At 48.2% G+C, this 22,689-nt stretch overlaps 2 protein-coding genes across 3 annotated transcripts; both read left to right on the forward strand.

Moving 5' to 3' along the window:
• Nucleotides 1-15,156, forward strand: nsfl1c.S (NSFL1 (p97) cofactor (p47) S homeolog). Its single transcript, XM_018238280.1, has 9 exons — nt 1-184; nt 4,906-5,003; nt 5,081-5,155; nt 6,652-6,817; nt 7,358-7,450; nt 8,047-8,156; nt 8,280-8,417; nt 8,494-8,658; nt 14,795-15,156. Exons 1-9 carry the CDS (start codon nt 80-82, stop codon nt 14,955-14,957), a joined length of 1,113 nt encoding a protein of 370 aa, XP_018093769.1. The 5' UTR covers nt 1-79; the 3' UTR covers nt 14,958-15,156.
• Nucleotides 15,157-18,196: 3,040 nt separating this feature from the next.
• On the forward strand, nt 18,197-21,550 carry fkbp1a.S (FKBP prolyl isomerase 1A S homeolog). 2 transcript variants are annotated; one of them, XM_018237529.2, is made up of 5 exons: nt 18,197-18,355; nt 18,505-18,552; nt 20,176-20,288; nt 20,545-20,693; nt 21,004-21,550. In XM_018237529.2, the coding sequence occupies exons 1-4, from the start codon at nt 18,319-18,321 to the stop codon at nt 20,671-20,673; spliced, it is 327 nt and encodes a 108-aa protein (XP_018093018.1). In that variant the 5' UTR covers nt 18,197-18,318; the 3' UTR covers nt 20,674-20,693; nt 21,004-21,550.
• The last annotated feature ends 1,139 nt before the right edge of the window (nt 21,551-22,689 follow it).

The following is a 22,689-nucleotide window of genomic DNA, read 5'->3' on the forward strand; positions in this document are numbered from 1 at the left end:
TCGGATTCGGGGCACGCAGGGGGCGGAACCTTTGTGCCAGGTTGGAGTTTCCGGGAGAGGCAGAGCGGGTGCGCACAACATGGCAGCGCAGGCGGAGGAATCTGTTCGGGAATTCGTGCTGGTGACCGGGGCGGAGGAAGAACGGGCTCGGTTCTTCTTAGAGTCTGCGGGATGGGACCTACAGGTAGTGCCGGTGGCCCCATCATTCCCTATCCACCAATACTTCTGTACCTTATTTATCATGTACCCCCAAATCCAGGGCCCCTTATCTATTGTTCCCCAAAATGTGTCAGCCACATCCCTTGTATTCCAAAGCCTATTTTGTTCCCCACAGATCGGTTCCCCGTTCTTGCGTTTCCTCAAATCCATTATAAGCATGGAACCCCCAGTGACTCACCTAAACTCAAAGCTTGGGCCTAGTGCCGGTCCAATTGGTGTATATGGTTCCTCTTCAATATGGGAATTCAACCATGACGTCTGTAGCCCAAAACGTTAGCATAAATGAATTCTACACTTGTCTGAGGCTTCCCAGTATTATTGCTCATAATAGGGCAGATCCACTGGCTTAACTAAGGGTTAATGCCCCCCCCCCTTTGACTTAAGGAAGTTACTGATAAAAATATACCAACAATGCAAATTAGTCAGTGCAAATATGGGCCCAAATAGCTATAGGCCCCCAGCAGTTACACGGTCTGTTTGCTTTATAATGTCTCCCCATTTTCAAGAAATGAATATGTGGCACTTCGTTTATAAAAAAAAAAAAAAAATGTGTGTGGGACCTAGCACCTCATGAGTAGTGCTTTAGTCTTTTAAATTGCTTTGTGGACTCCCCTGCCCTGAGAAAGTTCCTCTGTGGGACCCAGCTGCCCATTCTCAGGGAGTTCCTCTGTGGGACCCAGCTGCCCATTCTCAGGGAGTTCCTCTGTGGGACTCAGCTGCCCATTCTCAGGGAGTTCCTCAGTGGGACTCAGCAGCCCATTCTCAGGGAGTTCCTCTGTGAGACCCAGCTACCCATTCTTAGGGAGTTCCTCTGTGGGACCCAGCTGCCTATTCTGAGTGAGTTCCTCTGTGGGACCCAGCTGCCCATTCTCAGAGAGTTCCTCTGTGGGACCCAGCTGCCCATTCTCAGGGAGTTCCTCAGTGGGACCCAGCTGCCCATTCTCTGGGAGTTCCTCAGTGGGACTCAGCTGCCCATTCTCAGGGAGTTCCTTTGTGAGACCCAGCTACCCATTCCTAGGGAGTTCCTCTGTGGGACCCAGCTGCCTATTCTGAGTGAGTTCCTCTGTGGGACCCAGCTGCCCATTCTCAGGGAGTTCCTCTGTGGGACCCAGCTGCCCATTCTCAGTGAGTTCCTCTGTGGGACTCAGCTGCCCATTCTCAGGAGTTCCTCTGTGGGACTCAGCTGCCCATTCTCAGGGAGTTCCTCTGTGAGACCCAGCTACCCATTCTTAGGGAGTTCCTCTGTGGGACCCAGCTGCCTATTCTGAGTGAGTTCCTCTGTGGGACCCAGCTGCCCATTCTCAGGGAGTTCCTCTGTGGGACCCAGCTGCCTATTCTGAGTGAGTTCCTCTGTGGGACCCAGCTGCCCATTCTGAGTGAGTTCCTCTGTGGGACCCAGCTGCCCATTCTCAGGGAGTTCCTCTGTGGGACCCAGCTGCCCATTCTCAGGGAGTTCCTCTGTGGGACCCAGCCGTCGATTCTCAGGGAGTTCCTCTGTGGGGCTCAGCTGCCTATTCTTAGGGAGTTCCTCAGTGAGACCCAGCTACCCATTCTTAGGGAGTTCCTCTGTGGGACCCAGCTGCCCATTCAGGGAGTTCCTCTGTGGGAGCCAGTTGCCCATTCTCAGGAGTTCCTCTGTGGGAGCCAGCTGCCCATTCTCAGGGAGTTCCTCTGTGGGACTCAGCTGCCCATTCTCAGGAGTTCCTCTGTGGGACTCAGCTGCCCATTCTCAGGGAGTTCCTCTGTGGGAGCCAGCTGCCCATTCTCAGGGAGTTCCTCTGTCGGACTCAGCTGCCTATTCTGAGTGAGTTCCTCTGTGGGACCCAGCTGCCCATTCTGATTGAGTTCCTCTGTGGGACCCAGCTGCCCATTCTCAGGGAGTTCCTCTGTGGGACCCAGCTGCCCATTCTCAGGGAGTTCCTCTGTGGGGCTCAGCTGCCGATTCTCAGGGAGTTCCTCTGTGGGGCTCAGCTGCCTATTCTTAGGGAGTTCCTCTGTGAGACCCAGCTGCCCATTCAGGGAGTTCCTCTGTGGGAGCCAGCTGCCCATTCTCAGGAGTTCCTCTGTGGGAGCCAGCTGCCCATTCTCAGGGAGTTCCTCTGTGGGGCTCAGCTGCCTATTCTTAGGGAGTTCCTCTGTGGGGCTCAGCTGCCTATTCTTAGGGAGTTCCTCTGTGAGACCCAGCTACCCATTCTTAGGGAGTTCCTCTGTGGGACCCAGCTGTCCATTCAGGGAGTTCCTCTGTGGGAGCCAGCTGCCCATTCTCAGGAGTTCCTCTGTGGGAGCCAGCTGCCCATTCTCAGGGAGTTCCTCTGTGGGACTCAGCTGCCCATTCTCAGGAGTTCCTCTGTGGGAGCCAGCTGCCCATTCTCAGGGAGTTCCTCTGTGGGAGCCAGCTGCCCATTCTCAGGGAGTTCCTCTGTCGGACTCAGCTGCCCATTCTCAGGGAGTTCCTCTGTGGGAGCCAGCTGCCCATTCTCAGGGAGTTCCTCTGTCGGACTCAGCTGCCTATTCTGAGTGAGTTCCTCTGTGGGACCCAGCTGCCCATTCTGATTGAGTTCCTCTGTGGGACCCAGCTGCCCATTCTCAGGGAGTTCCTCTGTGGGACCCAGCTGCCCATTCTCAGGGAGTTCCTCTGTGGGGCTCAGCTGCCGATTCTCAGGGAGTTCCTCTGTGGGGCTCAGCTGCCTATTCTTAGGGAGTTCCTCTGTGAGACCCAGCTACCCATTCTTAGGGAGTTCCTCTGTGGGACCCAGCTGCCCATTCAGGGAGTTCCTCTGTGGGAGCCAGCTGCCCATTCTCAGGAGTTCCTCTGTGGGAGCCAGCTGCCCATTCTCAGGGAGTTCCTCTGTGGGGCTCAGCTGCCTATTCTTAGGGAGTTCCTCTGTGGGGCTCAGCTGCCTATTCTTAGGGAGTTCCTCTGTGAGACCCAGCTACCCATTCTTAGGGAGTTCCTCTGTGGGACCCAGCTGCCCATTCAGGGAGTTCCTCTGTGGGAGCCAGCTGCCCATTCTCAGGAGTTCCTCTGTGGGAGCCAGCTGCCCATTCTCAGGGAGTTCCTCTGTGGGACTCAGCTGCCCATTCTCAGGAGTTCCTCTGTGGGAGCCAGCTGCCCATTCTCAGGGAGTTCCTCTGTGGGAGCCAGCTGCCCATTCTCAGGGAGTTCCTCTGTCGGACTCAGCTGCCCATTCTCAGGGAGTTCCTCTGTGGGACCCAGCTGCCTATTCTGAGTGAGTTCCTCTGTGGGACCCAGCTGCCCATTCTGATTGAGTTCCTCTGTGGGACCCAGCTGCCCATTCCTAGGGAGTTCCTCTGTGGGACCCAGCTGCCCATTCTCAGGGAGTTCCTCTGTGGGACCCAGCTGCCCATTCTCAGGGAGTTCCTCTGTGGGACTCAGCTGCCCATTCTCAGGGAGTTCCTCTGTGAGACCCAGCTACCCATTCTTAGGGAGTTCCTCTGTGGGACCCAGCTGCCTATTCTGAGTGAGTTCCTCTGTGGGACCCAGCTGCCCATTCTGAGTGAGTTCCTCTGTGGGACCCAGCTGCCCATTCTCAGGGAGTTCCTCTGTGGGACCCAGCTGCCCATTCTGAGTGAGTTCCTCTGTCGGACTCAGCTGCCCATTCTCAGGGAGTTCCTCTGTGGGAGCCAGCTGCCCATTCTCAGGGAGTTCATCTGTGGGACCCAGCTGCCCATTCTCAGGGAGTTCCTCTGTCTGGCTCAGCTGCCCATTCCTAGGGAGTTCCTCTGTGGGACCCAGCTGCCTATTCTGAGTGAGTTCCTCTGTGGGACCCAGCTGCCCATTCTCAGCGAGTTCCTCTGTGGGACTCAGCTGCCCATTCTCAGGAGTTCCTCTGTGGGACTCAGCTGCCCATTCTCAGGGAGTTCCTCTGTGAGACCCAGCTACCCATTCTTAGGGAGTTCCTCTGTGGGACCCAGCTGCCTATTCTGAGTGAGTTCCTCTGTGGGACCCAGCTGCCCATTCTCAGGGAGTTCCTCTGTGGGACCCAGCTGCCCATTCTCAGGGAGTTCCTCTGTGGGACCCAGCTGCCCATTCTCAGGGAGTTCCTCTGTGGGACCCAGCTGCCCATTCTCAGGGAGTTCCTCTGTGGGACCCAGCTGCCCATTCTGATTGAGTTCATCTGTGGGACCCAGCTGCCCATTCTCAGGGAGTTCCTCTGTGGGACCCAGCTGCCCATTCTCAGGGAGTTCCTCTGTGGGACTCAGCTGCCCATTCAGGGAGTTCCTCTGTGGGACCCAGCTGCCCATTCTCAGGGAGTTCCTATGTGGGACCCAGCTGCTTATTCTCAGGGAGTTCCTCTGTGAGACTCAGCTGCCCATTCTCAGGGAGTTCCTCTGTGGGACCCAGCTGCCCATTCTCAGGGAGTTCCTCTGTGAGACTCAGCTGCCCATTCTCAGGGAGTTCCTCTGTGGGACCCAACTTCTAATTCTCTGGGAGTGCTTCTTTTTGACCCAGCACCCATTTACTCCTGTATATGTTCATATGTTCAGTGAAAGGCCTATCCACACATGCGAGTGCTGCTGCCACAACTCCGTATGTACAGTTCTGTTCAGGCACCCTAGCAGATGACCCCATTCCGCCAGTCAGTGATTATAATGAGACTTGGATATTCCCAGTATCCTCATCATTGGAGTACTCACAGTTTATTTGTCACTTTCTCCATACAGTTGGCTCTAGCAAGTTTCTATGAGGATGGAGGGGATGACGATATTGTAACACTACCACAGCCACCCCCTGGCTCTGTGTCTCATGGCTCTGGGCCTAGGTAAGTACTTTTCTGAGCAAGTCTATGAGGCCCTGTCAATGGGGCCACTCTCACAGCACTAACCTACTTTTTCTTAGTGATCACAGGGTGACCTCCTTCAGGGATCTGGTTCATGCACAGGAGGAAGAGGAGGAGGAAGAGGAAGGCCAAAGGTCAGTTCAATTTGGGTATACCAGCGGAACATTGCCTTGTGATAGTGTATGGGGAATAATCACCAATGGAACATGGCCTTGTAATAGTGTAGGACAGTGGTTCCCAACCAGTGGCTCGCCAGCAACATGTTGCTCATCAACTCCTTTTATGTTGCTCTGAGTGGCATCAAAGCAGATGCTCATTTTTCAATACTTGGTTTGGAGGCAAGTTTTGGTTGCATAAAACTCTGATTTATGGCCAAACAGAGTCTCCTGTAGGTTTTCAATCCACGTAGTGATACCACATAGCCAATCACAGCCCTTTTTTGGCAGCCCCAGGGACTTTTTTTATGCTTGTGTAGCTCCCCAACTCTTTTTACATTTGAATGTGGTTCACAGGTAAAAAAAAAAGTTGGGGACCCCTGGTGTAGGGGAATAATTACAAGTGCAACATGGCCTTGTGTTGTGTAGAAGAATAGTCACCACTGGAACATGGTTTTGTGATAGTTTGTGTAGGGCAAGGGTCTTCAACCTTTATTAAAAGTGAGTCACATTTAAATATAAAAAAATAGTTGGGGAGCAACACAAACAAGAAATCGTTCCTAGGGATGGCCAGTAAGGTAGAGTCCTGCGCGGGTCCATTTTTTGGAACCCGTAGCAGCAAACTGATATCCGCAACCGGCATTCTTACCCGCTACCCGACCCGCAAGTACCTTATCCGCAACCAGGACACATTGACCATCAAGAATCAGGAAGTGCTGTTGTAAACCGGAAGTGACATCATCGGAAATAGGCATGATCAGAGAAAAGGAGTAAAAAATCTCTAATGAGAAGACCCGCGGCCCGACCTGCAGAACTGCCGCACCCAGAACTCCTACCTGCAGGGTAGCGCAGGTTTTTGTGGGTACCCGACCCGCTGCAGGACTCTACAGTAAGGGCTGTAACTGGTTATTTGTCAGCCCCTATGTGGACTGGCAGACTACAGATGGGTCTGTTTGGCAATACTTGTGTCTTTATGTCTCCAAAACTTGCCTTCAGGTCAGAAATTTTAAAATGAGCACCTGCTAATGGGAGCAACATCAAAGGGCTTGGTTACTAATGAGCCACTGATTGGGGATCACTGGTGCAGGGGGAATAATTACCAGTGGATCATGGTTTCCTTGTTGTGTAGGTCAATAATCTCTAGTGGAATGTGGTCTTGTGATAATGTAAGCAAATACCTGTGGAACACAGCCTTGTGATGTACAGGGTAAATCACTAGTGATTCGTGGCCTTGTGTGTGTGTGTGTTAACGGGAACAATCACCAGTGGAATATGACCTTGTGATAGTGTAGGACTGTAGGGGAATAATCACAGAGGGGTTCTGGTTGCTGTTTAGCCTGAAGATGGGTTCAGCACTGGCAAAATGTAAGGAGGGGGAAGGCACAAGCAGGAAAAGGTGGTAGTGGAACCATAAGACTGCATTATGAGGCATAGAGTTCTGCTTCTCTCTAACATTTTAATTTCTCACTTTGCAGGTTTTATGCAGGGGGCTCGGAGAGGAGTGGCCAACAGATTGTTGGACCCCCAAGAAAGAAGAACCCTAATGAATTAGTGGAAGATTTATTTAAAGGAGCCAAGGAGCATGGGGCAGTAGCTGTGGACCGAACTGCCTTAAGTCCTGGAGAGAGCAGCAAACCTATGGTGAGCAGAGAGTCTGGTACTTGTTTGTTGTTCAGAACTGAGAGGGAGGGGAGATTTAGTGATTAAATTAAAAGGGGGAATTATCCTCCACACAGAGAGCCTTTGCGATTGGTTCATGATAAAATTTATAGACTCCATTTAAACAGAACCGATTGTTATGGGATGTGGCTGCTTTTGATTTGCTTTCCACTTAACACCGTAAAGTGCATTTTGAAAATCCAAATTCACATCGAGCTAATAGTTCAGCTTTTGTGACCATGGCTTTTGGAATAAGCCCCCAGATTTTGGGGTCCCTACATCACTGGTTAAGTGAGAGCTGGTGGGATGTTTGCCAGATGTAACCTACTGGCCATTTAGTTTTTATGGGGATGGGATGGAGCCAGCAGGGTTTTAGTCCTATATCCATTTTATCTGTAGGTGCCATATCCGGTCCCATCAAGTTTGCCCCCTGACTCACTATCTGGGATGGGATGAGAGAATTTACAGCTGGTGTAGATTGTGGCTCTTGATCCAGCCTAATTCAGCTTCTCTTCCATGCAGGTCTTTGGTGGGGGTGGGTACCGTTTGGGAGCAGCACCAGAGGAGGAGTCGGCTTATGTAGCTGGAAGTCGCAGGCAAAATTCTGCTCAGGATGTAAGTATTGCTTGTGGGTGGAGCTTCCGTGGCCTAACTGATTATTTCTCAGTATCTCCATGTGTAAATTACAGTTCATTACACATCTGCTAAATGCTGTCATTTTGTGGCTCCAAATGGACAGGGAAGTCACAGGGGTTTAAAGTAGAACAAAGAGGGCCACATGCAACCTCAAAACACCAGTATAACATTGGTGAGCTACCTGAATAAATCCATTGCTGGACAGTCAGGTGTTTGGTGGCTGGGCAGGCAGTGGAATGAATAAGTGGGCAGACAGCTGGGAACACATTGAAATGAATTGCTGGGTGAACAGTCAGCTGGGAGGAGAGTTGACTAGAGCCAGACCAGTTGTGCGGGATTTTACTGTGCTAAGGCAGAGGAGTGAATGGTTGAGTGACCAGTTGGCTGGGTGGAGAGTTGACTAGAGCCAGACCCAGTTAATGATTGAGTAGAGATCAAGACACATTATAGCAGGAGATATCCTTGTATCTTTCATGTCTGAGACTGCTGGGCAGGATCTTCTTGAGACCTATAGTGAGGGCTAATCCCTTTCTGAGGTTGTGAGGGGGTTATAGTGTGGCTGATTCATTTTGCAGGTGCACGTGGTGCTGAAGCTTTGGAAGAATGGCTTTAGTCTAGATGATGGAGAGATCCGCAGTTATCAGGATCCAGGAAATGCGCAGTTCCTGGAGGCAATACGCCGAGGGTAAGAGCCATACTAATATATGGGGTAGGGATACTTGCCTGGGTCTGTTCCCTGTCATTGTTGGCCCACCACATAAGGCTGGTAAGTACTGTGTGCACAGTTTATCTTTCCCTCTGTGAACAGGGAAATCCCGGCAGAGCTGCGGCGATTGGCTCAAGGTGGACAAGTGAATCTGGATATGGAAGATCATCGGGATGAAGACTATGTAAAACCCAAAGTCAGCTTCAAAGCATTCACAGGAGAGGGACAAAAGTTAGGCAGGTGAGGAAGCCTAATGGCATATGGTCTTGTAGGTTGCCATGTTTTGTCACTGACCCACTGGTTGGTTTCTTCCCAGCACGGCACCACATGTTCCAAGCACAGCTTCCTCAAGGCAGCAGACACAGAATGAGGCCAGTGCCAGCTCTTGTGTTGTCCTCAATGATTATGAGCCGGTCACCAGCATCCAGATTCGACTGGCAGACGGTGGGCGACTAGTTCAGAAGTTTAATCACGGCCACAGGTATTGCCTGAAATCAGTGTATCGACCACTGATTACTTCTGTCTATTGGGCTGTGGGGTCCTTGGCTTCTGTATCCCCAAAATTATAAGAGGAGCAAAGCCTTAATGTTATAGGAACAATTTATAATGAACTTGTTATTCCCTCCTCCCCTTGTTCCTCCACTAGGGCAAAACTAAGGATTCCAGTGATCATTTATTGTAGAATAAAGGGTTTTGGACTTACCGGAAGTGCAGACATTTGGGTTTTTTTTAAATTCACCTCTGGAGGCAGGACAGAAAAACTGAACATTCTTGGTCCCTCCCTCCCTCCCAGCTGGCTCCACCTTCTCTTCGTTCTATTGGAAATCTCAGTCTGTGGAAACTGCAGAAAGAAGGAAGGCCAAGAGACAATAGGTAGAGTAGATAGCGACAAAGATGTCCCATTTCCCATCAGCCTGGGTGGGACTTACTGCACTAACAGTTTGGGCCTACTAGAAAATGATTTTCCGGTAAGTCAAAATTCCTTTTTCTCAAGTCGGCCCTCCTGTCAGTGCAGACATTTGGGGACGTCCAAAAGCTGTTGCTTGGTGGGTAACAGAGTCTGATTTAGCTTGTTATTTGGTTATTTTGTTATCTGCTTGTAAAACTTTTCTGCCAAACGAGGCCGGTTGAAATGCAAAAGCGTTCAACTTAACAACTCAACAACTCAACTTAACAAAGGTGTTTGGTGATATCTAGTTATCTGCTTGGCAGATCTGTTCTGCTGTTGCAGTATGACCTTGGATGTGCTCTGTGCCCTGGTTGAGTGAGCCCTACTGTAAATGGTCTGGGTGTCTTTTTGTAATCATAAGCAGTATTGATCGTTTCAACAACCCATCTTGTTATGGTTCGTTAAGACAACGCCCTTCCCTTGAAAGCTGTGGCATATGAGATAAACAGGCTGTCTGAGTGCTGATATGCTGCAGACCGTATAATATATGGAGAGCACGTACCACATCCAGTTTATGGAGTAATTTTTCTCCCTCGTTTGCCGGTTTTGGGCAGAAGTAGGGTAAAACAATGTCTTGGTTCATATGAGATTCTGACACCACTTTAGGGAGAAATCCCGGTCCGGTTCTAAGTACCACCTTGTCCTGGTGGAACGTGAGCCGTGGTGCTCTGTATGAGAGTGTAGCTTTTTCAGGCGTGATCGGAAAAAAAGGAGTAAAACTCGCTATTGAGAACACCAGCAAACCCGGAGAACCGACGATCCACAACTATACCCGCTCCCGAAACTTCAGGTTTTTGCGGGTAACCCGCTGCAGGATTCTAGACCGTGGTGTCATCGGCCCACCTTTTGTGTGTCAGTGCGGTTAAAACAGAAATTTGAGTCTTTGGAGTACTGAGGGCTAATCCCTCTTGAAAGCCGTCTGTGAGGAATTCTACCACAGAGTTTGTGGAACTATCATCCCAATGGATATGCCGATTTTCACACCAGCTAAGAGGTTTTGCTAACCCTGTGGTATGCCCTAGTGGTGGACTGTTTGCGAGATTGAAGCAGGATATCTATGGTGCTCTTAGAGAACCCCAATTTTGACCACCATGTGGTTTCAATAGCCATGCCGTCAAAAGGAGCATGCTCAGATTTGGATGTCTGATGGGCCCTTGCGTGTCTAGGTTGGATCTGGGTGGTAAGCGCCAGGGTCTGGCAATGGACAGCTGAATAAAGTCTGTATATCACACCCGGTTTGGCTAATCTGGTGCTATGAGGATTGTTGTTGTGTTGGTAAATTTTATCTTTCTGATAATCCTGGGTAGAATGGCTAGTGGAGGGAAGGTGTACACCACCACAGGGTGATTAGGGCATCTACAAATGTTGCACCACCTGGGTCCTTTGTTCTGGCGCAGTAGAGTGGGAGTTTTTTGTTGTGCGTGAAAGCTAGCATGTCGATTTCTGGTGTCCCCCATCTGTGCACCCATTGTTGAAATACCTTGGTATTGAACGACCACTCTCCCTGATCCACTATTGTTCTGCTTAGATAATCCGCTTCCCAGTTTTGTACCCCCGGGATGAAGACTGCGGAGATGCTGGGGATGTGTGCTCTGCCCAAGTGGGAATTCTGGTTACTGGTATGGCCTCCAGGGCAGCAACCATTAGACCTAAAAGATGCAGACAGTCCCCCGCAGAGAGCTTCATTGCTGAGAGAAAGGACTGGGTTGTGGATACTATCTTGTTGATTTTGTCTTCTGGAAGGTAGACTCTCTGGGTGTGTGAATTGAATTGGAGACCCAGGAATTGTATGGTCTGGCTTGGTGTAAGTGAGCTCTTGATGGTTGATCAACCAACCGTGTTGTGTTAACACCTGTAGGCACGTATTGGTGTCTTGGGATGCTTGTAGTGGGGTCAGCACTTTGGTGAAGACGCATGGCGCAGTACAAAGTCCAAAGGGTAGTGTTGTAAATTTATAGTGACAGTTGTTGATGGCAAACCTGAGAAATACTCAAGAACATGGGCGGATGGGTATGTGTAGTTAGGTGTCCTGAAGATCCATTGAGGTCATGTAAATTTCTGGTTCCATGGCCGCAATCACTGATCTGATGGACTCCATCTTGAATTTTTGGTTTAGCACTTTTGGGCTTAAAGGTTTCCAGCTGAGAAATGGTCTGAACCAGTCTTTTTCTTCACCAGAAAGAGATTTGAATAGAAACCTCTGTATTGTTGGGATACTGGAACCTGCTCCACCACTCCTGTTGCGAGCAGAGTGTCTACTGCTCGCTGTAATAAGATCTCCTTGTGAGGAGTCGTGGAGGATGGAAGAAACCTTGGAAAGGATGAAAAGGGAATTCTGTAGCCCTGACCCAAGATCGTCAGTACCCAAGTGTCTGTCACGTGTGTTTGCCAGGTTCCCAGAAATTTCTGAAGTCTGCCTTCTACCCTTGGTAGTCTGGACTGTGGAGTAGAGTCAGACTGAGCTCGTCTTCGCAGTTTTTTTGCTATTGCCTGTTGTTGCCAGGTGGGTCTGCCCCGCCTGGTATTTTGGTCGGTTGGGGAATCTTTAAAGCTGGAGCGAAAGGATCTATTGTTTGAGGACCATCCCCTCCTCGTTGGGTATCTATTTGTGGTGTCAAGCCTAGACCTCTTGCACGTGGGTAGAAATGTGCTTTTTCCCCAGTGACCTCCGATATGATTTGTTTCAGATCTGGTCCAAAATGGGACCCGCCTGTTAATCTTAAAACAGTAATCTTAACTTTGATGCAGTATCGCCTGTCCAGTGTCTTAACCATAAGGCTGCCATCCTGACAATTTCTATAGCTGCCTCTGCTAGGGATGACAGTGTGGTAGATAACCTATCTGCCTCTGCTTGTAGTTTTTGTCGGGATATAAAGAGTGGAGTGTCACTCGAAACGTTGCACAATGTTGCTGTACTGCCATGCAAATATTTGCAAATATTAAAGGTGGTTTTATTGAAAAATTTGGAGTGCTGTTATTGGATATATACAGTACTACTGTGAAAGGAGCCATTGTGAACTGGCTTGTGAACTTGCACCCTTAAAGAAATTGGGCCGAGAAAGTAAGTGCAGTTTAATTGGTTTTGCTTGGCTAGTCCTTGTGCCCAATATCAGGCTGTACGGGCGAGACCTGCTGAAGCTACTGCAGGTCTATGTATTGCTGCTTGAGTGTAGGACCTTTTTAGGATTGACTCCATACACCGGTCCAGAGGGTCCTTGAAGGAAGCCTCCTCAGCCGGTAGAGCTGTTTGGCGAGATAGGCGGTCAACCACCGAATCCACCTCGAGAGCCTTTTTTACCACTTTTTTTGGTGTTCATCAGGGACTGGATATATTTTGAAAAATCTCTTGAGGTAAGGCAATGCGTCTCTCTGGTTGATTCCACTCAGCCTCAATTGCTTGTGTAATAGTTAAATATTGGGAACGCTAACTTGGATTTCTTTTGTACCCCTAGTAGTTTATCAGCTTTTGAGAGAGGTGTAGTCTCATCTTTTATATCAAGAGTTTGCATCATTTCCCTGAGTAATCTCTTAGACACCTCAGGGCTCGAGAATGTTGATTTCTCATCCTCAGACTCTGAGTCTGTTATTTGTTATCAGAGAGATCAGAATTAGGGTTGAGGATATCCTCATCTTCGGTGTCTGAAGCCAGACCCTCCTCGGATTTAGAGGAAGAAGCTAGTGTCAATGTTTCTAAATATTACGCGCCACTTTTGTCTGAGGTGGTTGAACAGTGTTCATAATCCACTGTAAAAAATCCCCAAAATTTTCTTTATCTTGGGCAGCTGTTTGGACTGGAGGGTTTTGGTCCCAAGGCATGGATGGTGATCCCCCTGCCACAGTTGGTTTAGGAAGCCATAGTGGTAAATCTATAATGGATGGGGTGTAAGATATTGGTGTGGGATCCTCAGGACATTGTCCTGGATTTATTTGTGGGGATTGTACTGGTGCTTCCTGCGCAGCCTGTGTGTCTGAGGTAGTCTTACAGTCTGAACAGTAATATCTCTCAGACTTCCGTAGAGAGTCTTTGCATTTTTTACATTATGGCAATTTATCTGTTTTTTTTCTTTTTGCCTTCTTTGCTGAAGGCAAAGGCCTCTCGGAGGTCTCGCAGTCAGCGTCGTCAGTGTTTGTTTACCTCATTTGCTCTGCCTTATAAGGGATAAATGTCTGTGTCTATCACTTCTGTGTCTGCTCTGCTGTGAAGAGATAGGATAGGAACGAACCCCTGTTGACACGGGAGAACTGCATTGTGCTTGCTTCGCTATGATATGACGTTGGCACAACCTATATGCGACGTGAAAGTCTTGGCGCACAATGTAGGTCCCGTTACCTGCGCCTACATGTAAGTAATAGGAAAGGAGCATGATAGGCGATCCTGCCTTGGTGCTCCTACCAATCAAAATGCGCTCTGTGCCTGGTCGGTTGATACTGACACCGTGCCTTAGTGGTTATACCTGTTATTCTGTGGACAGCTCTATGTGTCTAGTAAGCCATTAGAGTGTATCCCCCTTCGCACTCTGGCACAGTTATGACAGCTCTTTGTGTCTGTGTGCCTGCCCTGTAACAGCTTTACTCTAGCCATTGCTGCGTGTAGATTAGTGATGTGCGGGTCAGGCTTTTCCCGACCCACAACCTCCCGCCCGAGCCCAACTTCCGGGTCTCTTTTATAGACCCACCCCGCCGATGACATCACAAAAGGGGCAGGGTGAGAGGCGCGCGTCTATAAAAACTCAACCCGGAAATCGACATTTACCTGTGGGACAGGCGGGTTCGGGCCGACCTCGCACGCTCCTTTCCAGGTAAGGAAAACCCAGAAAGGAGAGTGCGAGGTCGGCCCGAATCCAGCCGACCCGCGGGTATCGGGTCAGCCCGCATATCACTAATATGGATCACAAGCGGCCAGCTCTGCGTGCCCTGTGTGTCCAGCATGTTCCATTACTGTGAGTCACTATAGCAGCATTACGGTTGGTAGGAGAGACAGCTCTTCGTGTCCTGTTGCTCTGCCAATTCCTTGAAGATTTGTAGTGATAATATAGTAAGGAAAAACTAAAAGAGATAAAGGAAGAAAACTAAGAATGTCCTTCTCCGAGGCAGGACAAAGAACTGAGAGGAACCAGCTGATGTAACCAGAGGGAGGGACCAGGAGTGTTCAGTTTTTCTGTCCTGCCTCCAGAGGTGAATGAAGAAAAAAACCCAAACGTATGCACTGACAGGAGGGCCGACTAGAAAAAATCTGTCTGTTAGTCATTGCGTAATCCCATCTCTATAGCATTGAATCCTTATTCCAAGCAGTCTTCATATAGGGACTAATATGTCCCTTATTGTAAATGACATTATTCCTAGTAATCAGTCTTTTGCCTTTAAATGGCCTTATAATTTACAGCAGGGGTTATTTAATCTCCTAAAATACATGAGTAAATCATAGCGTTCCCTGTATAACTTGTGCCTTTATATGATCACAGAACCCCTCTGGTACTTCTCATTATTATTTATAATAGGGGGTACATTATTGTGTGTGGTACATTGGGGGGGTACATTGTTCTGTGGGTAGTTCAGTGGGGAGTTTATAATTCTACATAGTTCTACAAGACAAGGAGACAGATTTATTGTGTGTGTGAATCACTAGCAGTGTGAATGGAGCACCCACCATACTCTTTCTTCTACGCAGGATCCGGGACATCCGTCTGTTCATAGTGAATACCCGCCCCGCCATGGCACTTAGCAACTTTGTGCTTATGACTACTTTCCCCAACAAAGATCTTAATGATGAGGATCTGACCCTGAAGGATGCAAATCTCTTGAATGCCGTCATTGTGCAGCGATTAATATGATCTTCCCTCTGCCTCCTACTTTCCCCTCCTCCTGCAGGTTGCACACCTCTACCCTCCCCCTCCCACTGGTGACTTGGAGTCATTCTGTATTGTAGCCCTGGGCTCTCAATGCTTTGGGTGGACTGCTCCCCTCTCCAGACCTGTTCTGCAGAATTTGTAATAAGTTAGACTTAACTATGAAATAAAAAAAGGAAACGTGTGTTGAGTGCCAGTTGTGCCATTGCTTTGGGTGTGGGAAGTGGGTTATGATGTTGGTTGTGCCAGTACTTGTGGGGTGTGTAGTGGGTTATTGTGCGGCTGTGCCAGTTGCAGTTCATTGCCATATTAACAGCCGTGTGGTTGGCAAGCCCCGAAATGAAGAAGGAATTGTCACTTCCAATGAGCTGTAACAGTTCCCCAACCATAATAGATCTCACCCTCCCATATCAGTTTAAAGTCCTGGAGTGCCAGTTACCCACAAGGAGTAGAAAGGATATGGGAAAGCATCAGCACATCTGGTTAGTGCCTCACTCAGTAGCTATTTGGCTGCCATTATGATCAGTGTTGTAGGTGTAGCCCATGGGTGTGTGCATTAGCACCTGCAACCTGACTCACCTACATATGCTGATGGTGAAATCTTCTTTCATCCAAGATCATTGGTGGTATCTTGACGTGCCTGCTCCCCCTTTTAAATGGTAAGTGTTTGGCTGCTGCCCATCCTAATACACAAAAAGCCCTAATACAGGAGTCCCCAACCTTCTTTTACGCGTGAGCCACATTCAAATTGAAATAGTTGGGGAGCAACACCAGCATGAAAATAGTTGCAGGGGCAACTGTGGCTGTTTCGTAGTTTCTATGTGGCCTCGCAGGACTCAAGAGTCTCTGTTTGACAGTACACTTTCTAATGCAAAGGAATTGAAAAATAAGCACCTGCTTTGAGGCCACTGTGAGCAATATGTTTCTCACAAGCCACGGGTTGCGGATCACTGCTCTAATAGGTCAGAGCTCAGCTAATTGCCATAAGAACACTAAGAGCTGGGCAGCCCTGTGATGTACATTCATTGCAGTCCCAGAGCATCACTTAGTGGCATAATAGCAGAATACACCCGTTTAAAACAAGGCAAAGGTAATGAAGATTCGGTGCCCACATGAGTGTGTAAAAGTCCAGTGACAATGGCCCGTCAGGTTTTCAGGCCACTCAGTGCACATTAATCATTGGGGTATAATTTATATGTCAGCATGATTGCGCCAGTCTCTCGTGCATTCTCCTGCATCTGGGTTTAGCCCAGTAGCTGCCCCTCCAGTTGTACCCCAGGCCATCTGGTGGGGCTTTACTCAATATAACATTTGTCTTATTGTGAGGGTTAAGGAGGGAGTGGGGCATCAGGTGGGAAACCTTACACAATATAACAGGTGGGGGGGGGGTAGAGCTCCAGCTCCATTCCAGTGGTATAAACTGGAGAGGCTTTTCTCATTGGACTCTGGGTAACTGTGGGCCCAAACTTTTTACATATGAGCTGTTTTATGCAATATCTTTTTAAAGAGACCTACATTGTTTGGGGGGGGGGTATAGTTTTCCTTTAACATCCTGGCCACAGAGACCACTGAAAACCTGGGCATAGAGACCCCTGGGCACAGAAACACCCAAAACCTGGATTCCCTCAAAACTTTGGGAACACAGAAACCCTTGAAAACCCGGGCACATTCTCCCCTGAAACCCTGGGCACAGGCTCCCCAAAAACTCTGGGCATAGCCACCCATAAAATTGGACACACAGACCCCAGAAAACCTGGACACAGACTCTCCTGAAGCAAGTGGCACAAAAAACACGTTAGGCCGTTTATATACGTTTTAAATCATGTTCTAAAACATGAGTGTTTTTGGAATGCATAAAATATTTCTATACCTGCATTATGGAGACTTGATACTAGGGCTTTTATTGTGCCCCTGTACATATGTTAGCACACTTATTATCCTTCAAAAATTTCTAGAAACCCTGGGCACAGCAACCCCCAACTACAAATGATAAAATGCCAAGTAGTTACTCCAGTGCTCGGCTTGCTTCTTATCCATTTTCATGGCACTGGGCACATAGATCCCCAAAACCATGGTTACAGAGACCATATCTCCCAACATTTTGGAAACAAAAAGAGGGACAAAATAATTTGCCACGCTCATTTTTGTGGCCACACCCCCTAATTACCATCTTCATTTTACAAAATTTGGCAGGTTATGAAAGCTTGAACATATTTCTGTGGGTTTTTTTTTTCAGTTATTAGTTTTGCTAATGAAGGTGAATTGCCTTTTAAGCTGTGAGCCTAACTTTTCCCAAGGGACCTCCTTACCTAAATTGTTACAATTACTTATTTGCTTATCTCAAAATTGTTACAAAGTATGTTAGTTGCACTTGGTGACTGTTCTTGGGCTCTCTGCCAAAAGACAATTAAGTTAGAAACTTTGTTTCTCTTTATGGCTGTTCAGAGAAAGCCAGGACTTTTCAGTAGAAACGTGGGACTGCGGGTTGAGCTGTCAAAAGCGAGACTGTCCCTATGAAAACGGGACAGTTGGGAGGTATGCAGAGACCCCTAAAAACCCTGGGTGCAACTCTCCCTAAAACACTCGCACAGAGTGACTTCCCTGCATCCTGAGGACAGGGCTGGACTCAGTGGCGGAACTACTGGGGGAGCAGGGGGTGCGAGCGGGCCAGGGCCTGCACCCCCAGCAGCCCGTGCGCCACTAAAATTCGGGCAGAAAATCTCGTACAGAGGGGGCGGGGGCCCGGCTGCGCATCACGCACCAGGGCCCGCCCCCCTCTAGTTACGTTTCTGGCTGGACTGGCAATATGTGGGTTCTGGCAAATGCCAGAGGGGCTGCTGTATGATGCCATAGAAAGTTACTGTTTAATGGGCTGGTTGGAGGCTGTTAAGGCCTCTGTGTACTTGGAACGCCAGGGCCTATTTTAACTCCCAGACCTGCCTGAGGATACCATAGAAATGTATGCTTGGCGGTTATACTGCCAATAAAAGGGACACATACAGCCAGACGTCCCTATTATTTAAAGGACATTGATACTGAGCATTTTAGTATGTGGAGAAATGCAGAACTCGCCCATTGTTACCCTTTCATAGACCACTCCTAGGGCAGCACTACGCCTATTGCACCCAGTAACCCCACCCTCTACGCAGCAGGGCGTGTCCTTACGTAACATGGGCGCTGGGCAAGCGTCCGTTTTTATAGCAAATACAAAGGTGGGCGCGTATGACGTAACGTATTCTACAGCCAATCAAAGTAGCCTACAAAGTTGGTGACGTCAGGGCGCTTTGCGTGCGCAGATTGTGTTACGGCGGCTGCTGTTTGCGTTACACTAACGGGACGAGACGGGATGGGAGTGACATTGGAAACTATCACCGAGGGGGACGGTATGGGCTGGGAATAAAGGGAACATGGCGGGTTTGGGGTCTTAGGGCGTAAGCCTTAAGGGAGGGTAGGAGAAAGGTGCGTTTAAGGGGGACACAGGTTTGGGATGTGAATAAGATCCCTGTATATAATTGTTTTCTCTGATCGACAGGGCGCACGTTTCCCAAGAAGGGCCAGACTGCGGTCGTGCATTACGTGGGTAAGTGTTGGTAGCTTCGCATTTACTGCTCCGCTGTGTGGGTACAGCGCTAACAATGTGTATCTGCCCCTCCCCCCTATTTTCCAGGCTGTTGGTGGAACCGTCCACTTCCCTTTCTCTTACTGTCTGAGCCAAACCCCGCCCCTTTATTGTTAAACTCTCGATAATCTACATTCACGAGCTGCCCTGTCATTCTCTGGTGGCTCCTCTGCTTCTGTAGATACTGATAAGCCCTAATGATATCATTGTTAAGCGGCTCGGGAAGAATCCGAGTAGGAAATCGCTTTACCCCGTTGCAGAGACCCGAGCCTTTCTCTCACACTGGGGGTGGAGCTGTGGGCGTTGACCCTTCTTTGAAATGCATAAAGTGAAAGAGAGTTGCAGTTCGTATCTCTTAAAGCGGAGGTTCAACTTTGTTAACTTTTAGAAAGTAATAAAATGGCCAATTCTAAGCAACCTTTCAATTGGTCTTCATTATTTATTGTGTATAGTTTTTTTGTTTTTTTTTAATTATTTGCCTTTCAACTTCTGACACTACAGGTTTCAAATGAGAGGGGTCACTGACCCCTGTCTAAAAAACAAATGCCCTGTAAGGCTACAAATGTATTGTTACTTTGTATTACTACTCTTTCTATTCAGGCCTCTCCTATTCATATTTCAGTCTCTTATTCAACTCAATGCATGGTTGCTAGGGGAATTTGGACCCTAGTTACCAGAGTGCAGAAACTGGTTTACTGCTGAATAAAAAAAAATTAAATGACCAGAGATCCACAAATAATAAAGAATGGAAACCAATTGCAAATGGTCTCAGAATATCCCTCTCTACGTCATACTAACAGTTAGTTTAAAGGTGAACAACCCCTTTAACCTAGCATGGTGCAAGATGTGACAGTTTGAACCTATTTACCCTCCTCTTTCCTCCACAAACACTTAACACTAGGGATCCACTGAATCCAGGATTCAGCCTTTTTCAGCAGGGTTCGGATTCGGCCGAATCCTTCTGCTCAACTGAATCAGAATCCTAATTTGCATATGCAAATTAAGGTAGGGGAGGGAAACCGCGTGACTTTTTTTGTCACAAGGCAAGGGAGTAAAAAATGTTTTCCCCTTCCCATCCCTAATTTGTATATGCAAATTAGGATTCAGTTCGGTATTCAGCCGAAGGATTCGGGGGTCGGCCGAATCCAAAATACTGGATTCAGTGCATCCCTATTTAATAGGGATGAACCGAATCCTCTATTTTGGATTCGGCCGAATCCTTTGATAAAGATTCGGCTGAATACCGAACCAAATCCTAATTAGCATATGCAAATTAGGGGTTGGAAAGGGAAAACATTTTTTATTTCCTTGTTTTGTGACAAAAAGTCACACAATTTCCCTCCCCCACCCCTAATTTGCATATGCAAATTCAGATTCTGTTCAGCCGGGCAGAAGGATTCGGCCGAATCCTTCCGCAAATGACAGATTGGGTGCATCCCTACTATTTAAAATACACACACTGCTTTGCTGGAGGGTGCAAAGGATGGCAGTTCAGGAATATTAACCCTCGTATTACACCCAGGGTTGCTAGAGAGTTCAATGGGTAGCAGTACAGATCTGTTTTACCCTCATATTCTCCCACAGGGTCGTTGGACAACGGGAAGAAGTTTGATTCATCACGGGATAGGAACAAGCCTTTCAAGTTCATAATTGGGCGAAATGAAGTGATCCGCGGCTGGGAGGAGGGTGTGGCGCAGGTAAGTTGGCACTGCCCTGTAACTTTCATCAGATCAGTGCGATTCCCATAATTTACTCTGACATTTGGGCTCCCAGTGAATTTATATGTGTAGCCCTGACGCCCTAATAATGGAATCCCACAGCCTAGTTATATTTCTTACCCCAACTCTCTGATACACATCTTGCTGCCTTCCCCTCTGTGTGGTGGGCTTGAAGCTGTGGGTTATGTGGGTACGTGGCAGATCCAGTCATTAATGTGTGTCGTTGCCCTGACAGATGAGTGTGGGGCAGAGGGCGCGGCTCGTCTGCTCTCCTGACTATGCATACGGGGCGACAGGACACCCTGGCATTATCCCCCCCAACTCCACCCTGACTTTTGATGTGGAGCTACTGAAGCTGGAGTGAGCAGCTCTCAAAGTGGGTAGGTGGGTGCCCAGTTACTCTGACTTCATTGTAATGGTTTCTTTTTGTGCTGCTGGTTTCTCTCCCCTGAAAATCTCATGTCACTTGCCCCTCATGTTTTTCTCTCGCTTACCATTTGCTGTCTTGCTCTCTATCCCCCACATCTCTCTCCCTGTCCACGTCTCTGTTCTTTCCTTTCTCTTTTCACCCCTCCTTCTCTCTCTCTTTCCATTTTCGGTTCTCCACTGTCTCTGTCCTTCTGTTTGATCACTATTTGTCAGTTCCACTAACCACTTTCTTTCCCCCACCCCGTTTTTTTTTTTTTTTTTTTAGGTGCTGAGGTTCCTGCCGAGACAGTTACCAGGGCAGAGAGTGCAGGACACAGACTGGACACAGCCTGACCTCCCTCCCCTGTGCCCCTTTTTCCCCACACTCTGCCTCTTGCTAGTCTGTTCCTTGCCCACATCGTCCCCTTCCTTTGGGGCTGCAGTGTTTTCAGGCTCAAATACATTGGATGCATTTTTTGGGGGTGGGTCAATTTCCGGACCAGAGCACTGACCACTCACAGCCAGTGATGCATCAGCCCTATGGCCAGTTGGAATTAATGCTGTTACTTGACCGCCTTTCTGAGGGGACGTGACCCTATTTGTGATGGTGCCAGTCTGGCAGGGGCCCAATGGAAAGTTTGCTGTTAACTCTTTCAGGGTAGGCTGGCTGTGCACTGCTAGGGGTGCTGTGGGTAAATGTTTTTTCTTACCGATCCATATTATGGGGTGCAGTTGTCTCCTCTTCTCCTTCTTTGTGGCAGGACCCCACTGTGTAGGCAGCACGGCGCCACCCCCCACACATATTGGCCTCTATAATAAACTGCTTTTCTCTAGTCCTAGTCTCCTAGATTATTTGCTTTGCTGTCCATTGTATACAGATAGAAGTTTGCTGGCTATCTGTCTTATGAAGATGATAATTAGACAGGCATTATATACATACTGTAATAAAGGTGCCTCTAAATGGGGGCTCCCCAATCCTGCAATATTTGCACCCCGTTAGGCAATTAAACAGTGGTTGTTTCTAAAAGGAGAACTAAACCCTAAAAATGAACAAGGCTAAAAATGCCATATTTTATATAATGAACTTATTGCACCAGCCTAAAGTGTCAGCTTGTCAATAGCCGCAATGATCCAAGACTTCAAACTTGTCACAGGGGGTCACCATCTTGGAAAGTGTCTGTGACATTCACATGCTCAGTGGGCTCTGAGCAGCTGTTGAGAAGTGAATCTTAGGGGTCATCACAGATTTTCCAGCAGAAAATGAGTTTGGCCTGTAATATAAAATGACGCTACAGGGCTGGTTATTAAATTCTGATGCTAATTGCACTGGTTTCTGTGCTGCCATGTAGTAATTATCTGTATTAATTACTAATCAGCCTTATATTGTGACATTTCTATGCTATCTGCACTGTATATTGTGAGGGTCCCTAAGCTCAGTAAGTGACAGCAGCACAGACCATGTGCAGTGAATCAGCAAAAAAGAAGATGGGGAGCTACTGGGGCATCTTTGGAGGCACGGATCTTTACTGCTAAAGGGCTTTGGTTGCCTTGGGCTGGTACAGAAGCCCAAAACATAATGTACAACATTTCTAGCTACTTCTTTAATTAGGCTTTAGTTCTCCTTTAAGCCTTACTGTTAACTCCCCCTTGTGACTTTCATTCTGTTTTCATGGAATTCTTTCTGCCGCACACAAAGGCATCCAAGATGGTCACCGCTCTCTCAGTATTGTTTTCCACTGTGGAACATAAACAGTTGAACTTTAATGATAGTATCAGTGTGTGGATTAAACAGCAAATATGTGTTGGCTATCCTACTGTGTGCAGCCAACTGCTCCACACAGTAACTTTACATATACTCACATGCTAACCATACCCTCCTGCCTGGTATGTAATTAACAAAACATCGAAACAGATGTGACAGCCAATGCCAACTATAAGAACACCCTCTCTCTCACCATATATAATATCTGAA

This window comes from Xenopus laevis, chromosome 9_10S (assembly GCF_017654675.1).
Source record: "Xenopus laevis strain J_2021 chromosome 9_10S, Xenopus_laevis_v10.1, whole genome shotgun sequence".
NCBI classification, from domain to species: Eukaryota; Metazoa; Chordata; class Amphibia; order Anura; family Pipidae; genus Xenopus; species Xenopus laevis.

Excerpts from the sequence above, each read along its gene's own strand:
- fkbp1a.S (XM_018237529.2), top strand. The coding sequence starts at position 18,319 with ATGGGAGTGACATTGGAAACTATCACCGAGGGGGACG. Across the intron at positions 18,356-18,504 it reads AACTATCACCGAGGGGGACG|GGCGCACGTTTCCCAAGAAG; the intron begins GTATGGGCTGGG and ends TCTGATCGACAG. Across the intron at positions 18,553-20,175 it reads TGCGGTCGTGCATTACGTGG|GGTCGTTGGACAACGGGAAG; the intron begins GTAAGTGTTGGT and ends ATTCTCCCACAG.
- nsfl1c.S (XM_018238280.1), top strand. The coding sequence starts at position 80 with ATGGCAGCGCAGGCGGAGGAATCTGTTCGGGAATTCGTGCTGGTGACC. Across the intron at positions 185-4,905 it reads CTGCGGGATGGGACCTACAG|TTGGCTCTAGCAAGTTTCTA; the intron begins GTAGTGCCGGTG and ends TTCTCCATACAG. Across the intron at positions 6,818-7,357 it reads GAGAGAGCAGCAAACCTATG|GTCTTTGGTGGGGGTGGGTA; the intron begins GTGAGCAGAGAG and ends TCTTCCATGCAG.